This window comes from Equus przewalskii, chromosome X (assembly GCF_037783145.1).
Source record: "Equus przewalskii isolate Varuska chromosome X, EquPr2, whole genome shotgun sequence".
Lineage (NCBI taxonomy): Eukaryota > Metazoa > Chordata > Mammalia > Perissodactyla > Equidae > Equus > Equus przewalskii.
The window spans coordinates 106,129,559-106,141,315 of NC_091863.1; the positions used below are offsets into that span (position 1 = coordinate 106,129,559).

At 36.6% G+C, this 11,757-nt stretch overlaps 1 protein-coding gene across 1 annotated transcript in view; it reads left to right on the top strand.

Moving 5' to 3' along the window:
* The window catches only part of STK26 (serine/threonine kinase 26), a 49,812-nt gene extending 38,735 nt beyond the window's left edge, over nucleotides 1-11,077 (top strand). The window contains exons 5-12 of the mRNA XM_070605667.1: nucleotides 2,992-3,100; nucleotides 3,192-3,349; nucleotides 4,670-4,855; nucleotides 5,967-6,115; nucleotides 7,437-7,530; nucleotides 7,977-8,039; nucleotides 8,122-8,258; nucleotides 9,281-11,077. Coding sequence (XP_070461768.1) covers nucleotides 2,992-3,100; nucleotides 3,192-3,349; nucleotides 4,670-4,855; nucleotides 5,967-6,115; nucleotides 7,437-7,530; nucleotides 7,977-8,039; nucleotides 8,122-8,258; nucleotides 9,281-9,305 — 921 coding nt within the window. The 3' untranslated portion in view covers nucleotides 9,306-11,077. The remainder of the gene's footprint in view (nucleotides 1-2,991; nucleotides 3,101-3,191; nucleotides 3,350-4,669; nucleotides 4,856-5,966; nucleotides 6,116-7,436; nucleotides 7,531-7,976; nucleotides 8,040-8,121; nucleotides 8,259-9,280) is intronic.
* The last annotated feature ends 680 nt before the right edge of the window (nucleotides 11,078-11,757 follow it).

Sequence of the window (11,757 nt, forward strand, 5' to 3'; positions counted from 1 at the left end):
TCTGTGCCTTAATTTCCTCAGATGTTCAATGAAGAAATTCGATTAGCAATCTTTCTAGTTTTGTTTTTCTAGCTCTAGAATTCAATAATATTGTGATTTAATTATAAACCTCATTTAACTGAACATTGTAGGGAGAGCAAATGATGAGAAAATGTGCTATTTCTTCTCTATGTATAGTTCTGTACAAATAATGCTAGCATTTGGAGGGCCTAAGAAAAGATTAGGCTTAGAGGAGGGCACTGCTACCAGGAACAAGAGAAAACAAGAGGGATACTGATCTGAGAGTGTTTATCACTTTAAACTGGGGCCTGACTAATGGAATATTATTATGACATAATTTATGTCAACATTATATACTGTATATCTTAAGATTCCTTACCATTCTTGAAAAAAAATTAGTTGTATGTGAACAGACTTGGAGCATACTGTATGTTATCGTATTGAATTTATTCTACCTCCCTTCTTTCCAATAAGAGTTGCAGTGGCTTACAATAAAAACACATGTAATGTGGTTAATAGAATAAAACTTGAGTACCAAGGAAAAAAGTTGGAAACAATATGCATAACCATAAGAGAAGGCATAGCATAACATGCTGCATTAGGGACCGGCTGGAAGTCAAAGGAACGTAAGGAAAATCCCCAAGCCCATAAGTATACAATCTTTGAAAGAGCCAATAGTCCTCTCTTGCATATCCTCAGCTGACAGGCAAATTACCCACGGCGGGTAAACTGCCCTGAAGGCAGAGGTATTAGCTCTTGGGGACAAGGCGCAGTCTTCAGTCATTGGAGAGGAGTTCAATTATGCACTCCAAGGACAGTGGACCAAGATCTTGGGATTCTCTCTCCCAACGTTACATTAGAAATTAAAAAAAACAATCTTTGTTCCATCTACTTTACCTTCCTTCTCTTTCCAACTCCCTTTTTTTCGCCTTTTTCTAATAGTTATCAACATGACTAAGGAAACCTTTTTACCACAAGGTTTGGGATAGTTTTCTGTCTGATAATTAATGAGAAAAACCCAACTGTCCCACCATCACATTCCCATTTCCTTGCTATGGAGTCTCCCCTTCCATTCTTCTTCCAGGACCCAGTAAATTGAGGTTTTACTTTTACTGAATTTTAAACTGGACCTAAATATACCAGATAAGCTAATGGGTGTTTAGGACCCCTTTTTTGTTTGTTTTTCCTTAAATACATTTTTAAAATTCTGTATTAGGTAATACACTGGCTTGTCCAGGCCGTTTTAGAAGTCCTTCAGAATGTTAGCTATTACCCCTTATTAAGGACCTTTCCCAATTTCTTAAGTAACTGAGGGTATACCTCCTCTGGTCCTGTCAAAATTTTATGATCACTGATGATAAGTACTAATATTTTTAAGGGAACATCAGTGAGTCTTTTTTTTTCTGTGAGGAAGATTGGCCCTGAGCTAACATCTGTTGCCAATCTTCCTCTTCTTTTTTCTCCCGAAAGCCCCCCAATACATAGCTGTATATCCTAGTTGTAGGTTCTTCTAGTTCTTCCATGTGGGACGCTGCCTCAGCATGGCGTGATAAGGGGTGCTAGGTCTGCGCCCAGGATCCAAACCAGCAAACCCCTTGTTGCCGAAGCAGAGTGCACGAACTTAACCACTTGGCCATGAGTCCGGCCCCATGAAGTACCAATTTTTGGTAGTATGATGTTTGTCTTTCACTTATTTGGTTAGTACCTCAGAATTTCATTGCCAGAATCGATAAAATAACATGCCATTTTCACCTTTTAGAATGACTTTAATCATTACCGTTTAAATAGAAACTTTTGGGGTGGAAGTTGATAGATTTGAGAGTAAATAGATAATGTTACCTAGGAAAGGCACCTATTGAACTACGGATGTCCCTGGAGTCTACTGTATACCCAGACCACAGTTAATATTAAATAGTGAGACCAAAGTATGGGTTCTATTTTAAGCTGTTAAATTTCAACATAAAAGTGCCCTTTATTCAGAATAAATACGGCATTCATGAAAGATGAAATACACAAGGTGCCAAAGAGCTGTGAATCCCTCCCAGTGTGAGGCAGAGTGGGCGATGTTTGATTTTCACCACCTCTTCCCTCCTGCCAGCAAACAGAACTCTACCTCAGCTCTGACTTTAGATTCCCACCCTTTTCCTGTAATAATATTGTACAGTCCACTGTTTGTGCTTTATGAGGTACCAGAATTTTAAAATAACCATGTATTTTAAAGAGAGATTTTCAGATATTCCATTACAAGTTCTCCTGAAACCTAATCATTGCTTTCCTTATATTCCAGTTTGGAACTATTGGCTTCGGTACAGGGATGGGGAAAGAAAGGGAAATGTGTTACAGTTATTTGAAAAACTGTATCCCTCCATGATTTGATAATTTTTTTTTTACAATGAAAGTCTGAATAGTTTAATTATTAAATTCCTGGCTAGATTTTAAATTGGAGCCTCAGAAAAGCTCTATGCTTTCCAATGTTATTGAAATACATAAATTCTAAGAACCGTGTTGCAGTGGACCTACACAATCAAATTGGGTTGCTGCGGAAATCTTATGGACTGTCTGATCTAAAAATCAGTTCACTATAAATATTTAATAGCTTTTAAACAACAAATGCCAAACTTTAAGTAGCTGATTTCTTTTTTCCTATCTGAAGAAGAGAAAGCTAGTCTGTCATTATTTAAGCGTATTTCTTAAATCTTTATGTCAAAGATTTAAGAACCTCAGGATTTGGAGCTAGTATATAGGTGACACTGCTTATATTATCTGTCAAGATTAAATCTAATCATTTAAAAACTCCTTCAGCCCTTTGACTTAACTTTTTTACTCTCTTCCCTCACCTTTTACATTTTTGATCATTTGTTTAAAGATTGGTTTAATAAACAGAACTTCTTCATATATCTAAGTGATTCCCTTATTTCAAAGCTAATATCAAGTTTGAACTTTATTGTTCCAAACATTTATGCGTGTACGTGTGTGTGTTTTTGCCCTAAGCTGCGAGCTGGTCCATTTGATGAGTTCCAGATTGCTACCATGCTAAAGGAAATTTTGAAAGGTCTGGACTATCTGCATTCAGAAAAGAAAATTCACCGAGACATAAAAGGTACACAAACATCTAATATGAACCTGAGAAAAATAGATGCATTCTGAGGAAGCTGAGGGGTAATTTTTGTTTGTTTCCTTTTTCCTCCTAGCCGCCAATGTCTTGCTCTCAGAACAAGGGGATGTTAAACTTGCTGACTTTGGAGTTGCTGGCCAGCTGACAGATACACAAATTAAAAGAAATACCTTTGTGGGAACACCATTTTGGATGGCTCCTGAAGTTATTCAACAGTCGGCTTATGACTCAAAAGTAAAGTGTTGCCTGTACAAACTCTTCTCTTTTTAATAATAAGTTTTATATAGCTTACTATCCTGTTTAATCAACTGCCTTAATTTTCCTTCCTTTTAAAGTATTCTTTTTTTTTAAAGATTGGCACCTGAGCTAACAACTGTTGCCAATCTTTTTTTCCTGCTTTTTCTGCCCAAATCCCCCCTAGTACACAGCTGTATATTTTAGTTGTTGGTCCTTCTAGTTGTGGCATGTGGGACGCCGCCTCAACGTGGCCTGACGAGCGGTGCCATGTCCGTGCCCAGGATCCGAACCGGCTAAACCCTGGGCCATGGCAGCGGAGCATGAACTTAACCACTCGGCCACAGGGCCGGCCCCCTAAAGTATTCTTAAAGCCAGAATTATGTCAGATGTTGCTGCTAAATCATAAGTTCTCTTGATGCTGGTAATATTTGGATTCTATTCCCTTCAGTGGCATTCCATCCCACTTGGAATAAAATCCAAAGTCCGCCCTTTCACATACATGCCTCTCTGTGATCTGGCCCTTGTCTGCCTCTCCAGTCTCATCTCCTATCACTCTCCTCTATATTCTATCTGCTTCAGCCATAGTGGCCTCATTGCTGTTTTGCAAACATAGCAGTACACTCTGGCCTCAGGACCTTTGCACTTGCCCTTCCCTCTGTCTGGAATAACCTTCCTCCCAATCAGGTCTCTGCTTAAACATTACGTACACAGAAGTCTTCCCTAGCCATCCTGTGTAAATATGCAGCCCCTTGACCCCATCATTCATTCCTTTTTTTTTTTTTTTTTGAGGAAGATTAGCCCTGAGCTAACATCCATGCCCATCTTTCTCTACTTTATATGTGGGACGCCTATCCCGGCTTGGCTTGCCAAGTGGTGCCATGTCCGCACCTGGGATCCAAACCGGCGAACCCCGGGTTGCCGAAGCAGAACATGTGCACTTAACCACTGCACCACCGGGCCGGCCCCATTCATTATTCTTTTATCCTGATTTATTTTTTTTTCACAGAACTTAGCACCATCTGACATGATACTGTTTGTTTATTTATGTGTTTCTTCTACTAGAACATAAGCCCCTTGAGAGCAGGGATTTTTGTCTCGTTTATTCACCCCCTGAATCCTCAGTGCCTAGAATGTGGTACCTGGCCCAAAGTAGGGAATTTGATAATTTTTTAAAATAAATGAGTTCTATTAATAAAAATTTAACACCACATTTCTTGAGATGCTTTAATATCACATGACCATTAGATTGCACAGGTTATTTTGTGGCCGGGTGTTGGAACGGAGTTTCAAGGTAATTTTTTCTGTCTCTTGCCTTAGGCTGACATTTGGTCATTGGGAATCACTGCTATTGAGCTAGCCAAGGGAGAGCCGCCTAACTCCGACATGCATCCGATGAGAGTTCTGTTTCTTATTCCGAAAAACAATCCTCCGACTCTCGTCGGAGAATTTACTAAGTCCTTTAAGGAGTTTATTGATGCTTGCCTGAACAAAGATCCGTCATTTGTGAGTATATATTGCTATCACTACTGTTTTCTATTATCCGATCTCCATAGAGCAGATGTGGTTTTTTTCCACAGTGAGGAATTACAGTGCATGTGACAATTCTCCAGGATGCCAGGAACCTGGCTCTTCCCTCTGTATTGCTAATTCTGTTCAGTTCTTCACAACTTCCTTAGTTCCTTTTCTCCTTCCCCTGCATCTCTTTCGTCATCCCTAGCTTCTTCCTTATTCTATTGATCATTTCCTATTTCGAGGGGAAAGAAGTTTGGGAAATAATGTTTATTTTATAGGATATCATGATTAAAGCATATGTGTAACTATTTGCAATGGTTTTTATTCAGCTGTGTTTTCATTTGCACAAAAAGTTTTGTTTGCGTTTCACTATTTTTTCACTTAATGTTTCGGAATTCCAACATGAAGTTGTATACTTTTCCTGAAGTCTAGTGAGCTCCACTCATTTACCTGGCAAATTTGATTATCGTTGTTTTATTGTTTTTAAAATAAAGCTGCCTGGTGACTTCTAGAAAGTAGAAATATACAAGAACTAAGTTTGATGCAACTGTTTTTAAGTCAATAATAAATATTCTAATATTAATAAAATACTAGGGAGAAATATCCCCTGCAGCACCGGGTATAGGCTTTGAGATTCAGTAGGAATGAATGTGTGATAGATGCGGGATGAATCTGAAGATCATAGGATGTGTGCAGATAATAACAAAGTTACAGCCTTGCTAGTTTTCATCTGTTTTTTCAATTTACAGTAAATAAAAATATTTGAAAGTGCTATTTTGAGATGTTTTTAAATTTTTATTTTCAAAATCCTTCCTGTGTTTCTCTGCTTTTGAGAAGGCCCTACCTGCCGATCTGCTGGTACATAGGCCATTTTTTGCCCCTTGGGCTTTAACAAATTGGTACCAAAGTAGTGAATTTAATTTGGTTGCCTTGAGCCACTTCAAAAATAGGATTAGCTATTGTCCTACAGCATTTTAGTTTTTCTTATGTCTACAGACATACTTTTTCGCCTTTCAGCTGAATAACTGAAATGATTTCTCATTACCCCTAGTAATCACAAAGAGCCTAGAAATATTCATGCATCCTTCGTTGTTTTCCTCAGCGTCCTACAGCTAAAGAGCTTCTGAAACACAAATTCATTGTAAAAAATTCAAAGAAGACTTCTTATCTGACTGAACTGATAGATCGATTTAAGAGATGGAAGGCCGAAGGACACAGTGACGATGAATCTGATTCTGAGGGCTCTGATTCGTATGTACAAATTATTTCATTTTTATGTAGGTAGCCCATTTTAATATTGCATCTCTTTTAACTATGATCCAATATGCTTTCTCTAGTATAAAATATAAACCATATCCTAAAGTTTCACTTTCGAAACGGAAAATGTTTTAAAATTATAGTCTGTTAAATACAATGAATTTGGAAACATGTTTTTCTTAGAAGTGAACTGCTCTAGTTTTAAATGGTCTTGGTCTAACCCCTAGTGGATACTTGAGTATATTACAAAATTTTGGAACAAGGTTTGATTAAAGGTGTTATATTAGTTTGCCCAAAGTGATAAGGGGCTATGTCTTCTCATACTTCGGTGGCAACCTGCAAAATCCCTCTGGAGAACTGACTGCCAGGTCTTTCCCACATCTTGGCCATGTACCAAACCATGATCAGACTGGTACATTTAAATATTCATTTATATATGATTTGTACCTGCTTAAAAATTGCACCAGTTTTTTGTTTGTTTGTTTTTTGCTGAGGAAGATTAGCTCTGAGCTAACATCTGTTGCCAATATTCCTCCTTTTTTTTTTTTTTTGCTTGGGGAAGATTAGCCCTGAGCTAACATCTGTGCCAGTCTTCCTCTATTTTATACGTGGGTTGCCACCACAGTGTTGCTGACAAATGGTGTAGGTCCGCACCCAGGGTCCAAACCTACGAACCCAGGCTGCTGAAGCAGAGTGCACTGAACTTAACCACTAGGCCACAGGGCTGGCCTCTGCACTGTTTTTTAATTGTAGCATTTACATTAACATTTTAGCCTCTAAATCCATAACTTAATGCAAATGTGGAAAGTCTGTAGGCTATACTAGAATTTACTCCTCCACTGGCTGAATTGGCACAAAGGCAATACCAAATTTCTTTACATGATACTCTCAGAGTCCTGCATTTATGAGAAATTGCCCAACTTTTAAAAGGGATAAAAAAATATCAGGATAGTTTTCTACCCTGTTCTAATACTTATTGGCCTTAGCTGCCCATGAGAGTTGCCCATGAAGCCTTAATAAAATCACAAGCTGTACTACGAGAGATTCTGGTCCAGTCAGTGGGGAGGGGCGGGTCAGGGCTTTATATATAAGAGGCCTCCACATGTGATTCTGATGCACACTTAGAGTTGAGAACCACTGCTCCTCTTCAGTAAAATGTAATATCTACCTGAAACTAAGATCAAATGCTTTTTATACTATGATTTTTTATACATTGGGGCAGTTCTCTCTTCAGAGTCTGGCTGCATTGATTTGGTATTTTCACCAAGCTGAATTGTTTAGGAACTTATAGAAATATCTTTGGGAATCTCTTTAGGGAATCCACCAGCAGGGAAAATAGTACTCATCCTGAATGGAGCTTCACCACCGTGCGAAAGAAGCCTGATCCAAAGAAACTACAGAATGGGGCAGTACGTACATGGAGATGATCACTTCCTCTTGACAGACTGTTTTGAACTACATAGTGATATTATGATGGCCTAAAATTGTTAGAATTGAATAACCCTAAATGCCTGTCTACCTCGTTGTGTCCATAGGATGCTTCATTTGCCATTTTTTGAGCTAATTACGAAAAGGTCATAGAATTCATTTAAGTGGCCATTGGTGTATTTTTAAATGATTTTACCAAGAGATACATAAACCCAGTGGAATCATGAGTGTATGTTGTAATCCTACAAGTTAGAGGCCTTCTGGATGATGGATGGGAATTAGCAAGGGGAAGAAAGCGTGGAGACTTGCCTTATATTGAGTCTTTTGGCGAGGAGGATTCAAATTAGTGCACATTTGTTATAGAATAACTAAGAAAAATATGAATGACTTTTAAATTCATGTGTATAACTATACTATTTGTTCAAAGGAGCAAGATCTTGTGCAAACCCTGAGCTGCTTGTCTATGATAATCACACCTGCGTTTGCTGAAGTAAGTACAGATTCATTAGGTTTGTACATCTATTTTAAGAAGTATAGTCATTTTAAATGTTATAGCTATTGATCTTTCTCAGCTTAAACAGCAGGATGAGAATAATGCTAGCAGGAATCAGGCAATTGAAGAACTCGAGAAAAGTATCGCTGTGGCTGAAGCCGCCTGTCCTGGCATCACAGATAAAATGGTGAAGAAATTAATTGAAAAATTTCAGAAGTAAGCTTGAAATGTCATTTTTAAAATTTATTTTGACGTTTTCTGTTGGATGTTAATTTATAATGCAATATAATTACCTTGATTCAGTCATTTCAATTATTCCCAGCAAATTAACTTCTTAATGGTTGTATGCTTGAAAACTGTTTTGCTTGTTGCCCATCTTAAACATTAGCTTTTGGAATAATTACCTTCAGGTATTACAAGGTACTTTTCCATGGAATGAAATGGCTTTTTTTTCCTTTCCCTGCTAGTAGGAGTATAGACAAAAGGTCACGGAGCATGGTCTTATTTGGGCCCTCATAAACACCACTGAGGAATGCTTTCATTCTTGCCACTACTCTCATCACACCACTATTCATGTAATTTCCAGTGCTCAAGTTCATAAGTTTAACCCCCATAAGAAAAGGAAAGGATTTTAGGTAGAGGAACTCAATAAATTGAGACTATAAACATTCCTTGACTTCAATTTCTATAATGTCTGGTGAACTATTAATTTAACTTCGTTCATATTCAATAAAGTTCTCACATTTTGTTTTAAAAATTCTCTTTTTAAACAAGACTTTAGTATGCATACACAAACATACACACAACTTTTTAGCTCAGGCAAGTTATAAAGCAATACTGATCTTAGCCTTATTCCCATTATATCACTTCTCAGTACATCTTTATATTTCTTTGTATTTGTGACACCACTGGGATCAAGACTGTCAAATCACACACTCTCATAGGTCTTCCTATCTGATAAAGCCTACTTGCACTTATAAACTAAAGCCCCTTTTAAAATCCGTTAGGTTTTAATGGAAAACTCCCCTCTCTTTTCCAATTTGCAAACAAATCAATTGGAAGTTGTAAAATCAGGTGCAGAAGGGATTTTTTTTAACATCTTTATATTTTAACATCTACATGATGAGACTCAATAGAAAGAATTTAGTTTGCTGAATCAGTTCCTTCATTGCAGAGTTCATACAGACGAGAAATATAAACATGCATAGTTGTATATCAAGTTTTTCTTAATTTCCTAGGTGTTCAGCAGATGAATCTCCCTAAGAAACTTCTTCTTATTGGCTTCTATTTCGTATGGACCCAGAGAAACCCACCAAAGCCACTTCAAGCTTAACAATGCTTAATTCATGAGCTCCATGTGCCTTTTGGATCTTTGCAACATTGAAGATTTGGAAGAAGCTATTGAACTATTTTGTGATGGTCTTTATCATTTTGTATTTTAAAGAGATTATTTTGTAAGGAATAACTTTTAATACTATAGTTTCCTCAGTATTCTGGTAAATGTTGAGCTACAGTTTGGCTTTTAGGTATCATTATTACTTAAGTTCCTAGGATGAATGCCTTTCATGTTTTCATCTTTAGTTAACTGTACATTCATGAAACATACAGGTCTTTCAAAGTCATCCTAAGTATTCAACATTTGTAGATCATCAAGCCTCAAAAAGCTTTTTTTTTTTTTTTAACACAAGCATGTTCTAAAAATGACTGTTGGTGTAGAGGTGGAAACAAGTCATATCTTCTTAAAACAGAAGTTTTTAATAGGCTCTTGGAAATGAAACCTTGAAAAGTATTGACTCTCCTGCCAAGTTGGTGTGATATTCCAGGCAGCTCAATGACGATCACATTTGAGAGCCCTGTGATTGAAGCATTTATCGGCAACATGTAGCAACAGAGGTCCCTGTTGGTGTGCAGTATTTACCTTGTCTTTTTAGAAGAGGCAATTAACCCTTATTTAACATGGTTGGAAATTTAAAGCAGCACCCGTTAGCCAAGGATGAGTTTTTGGTAATACTGGGGGAATTAGTCAGGCTTCATTTTAAAAATCTTCAAGTGAAATCGTATATTATATGCTTGGATTTGGGGAGCTTAAAAAACCTGATCATCATGTGATTAAATACCTGATCAACAGGTATGAATAGAATTTACACCAGCATATTTTTGTCATGGTAGTAAAATGTCCTATAAATTATTTATACATTTTTGTTCTTCATAATTATCCAATACATAAGCATCATTTGTTCATTTTTAAAGGGTATTTAAATAAGCATTTTCTAGTTCATAAGAAAATAACCATAGTACAGGATGATTTCTGTCCGTACAAAGGTAAGTTAGACTGTACAGCTAATTTTCAGTTATATTTATGGTACTGTTATGTGGGTAATACTTTTTTCTTTTAAGCCCAGTATATATATATTATGCCTGCCTGAGTTCTGAACTGGGGCTATTTCGGTAGTTGTAGAATTATTGATATCAGTTAGCTTTGATAGTTAATGTTTTATTGTTTGGATCTGCACAATTTGGTTTTTGCACAGAAGTCATTTTTAAAAATCTGAATAATTGCCAAATATTAGAAGAAAATGTTCTTCAAGTAAAGAATGCAGTTTTTAGTCAAAGTGCCCATTACCTCCTCTGTTTTTGTAATAATACAGATATGTGAATAAGTTGTCATATCATATGCCAAGAAATTCTTTTCATTGGTGCCTGTACTGTAACAATTACTTTTAACATATTATATTTTGAAGTAATGGTCCAGTTAAAATTTTCACCTGCTGTCTAACTGAAATTCCATTACAGTTTATGATCTGTAAAGGTCTGGAAATAATTTTGCAACTCATCATTGATTAAATGAATATTTTTGTAAAAGTCAAAGCAACAGATTTATAAATTGATTATTTGAAACTTGACGACACAACTGTATCATGGATAGAAATTGTATTGCTTATTCATTGTAGTTAGTAGTCCTGTAAAGTGTTTCTAGGTGAAGCATACTCCAGTGTTTTGGGGGGTTTAAAAATAAATTCTTAAATTTCATGGTCTTCAATGTTTGTTTTCTTGAGCGGGGTATGGTATAGTATTTTAATTGTTTCAAATTATTTCTCCTTTGCCCTTTGATCTATTGTTGGAACTTTAACACCAATGTTTCTGTTGAAAACTGGAAGATATTCTTCACATTTTATTAAGCATTGATTGTAGCTACAGTGAACGTCTGTCCTCATTTCTGCCCCATCCTGACAAAACTATTATTAGATTCCTATATTTCACTCAAAAATGTCCAAGGTTGGACAATAAATTATATGATCACCCTAATTATAGTTTTATTTGGAAATCTTTTACAGATTGGAACCCTATAGTTCCCTGGGGCAAACAAATTTCACAAAGGTTTCCAGAAATTCATATGAGAAATAGCATAAGCCTGAAGGAATTTGAGATTTTCCTAGAGAAAAGGTCAAAGATGAACTTAACATAGCTTTGAGGATCTATAGGATTGATATATAGGTGATTGGGCTTCGATATAGTCTTATTATTAAATATTCTAGTCTGTGAGTTACTAGATACGATTCCAGGGACAGGAAGGAAAGTGGTAGAATGTGGGGAAGGAGTAGAGTGAGGTATATTAAAAGGGATTTTTCTGATGTTAGGACTAAGAGAATAAGGAAACTATTCCATCCATCTTTTCTCACTGAAGTCATAGATAAAAATAGCTTGCCTATATGAT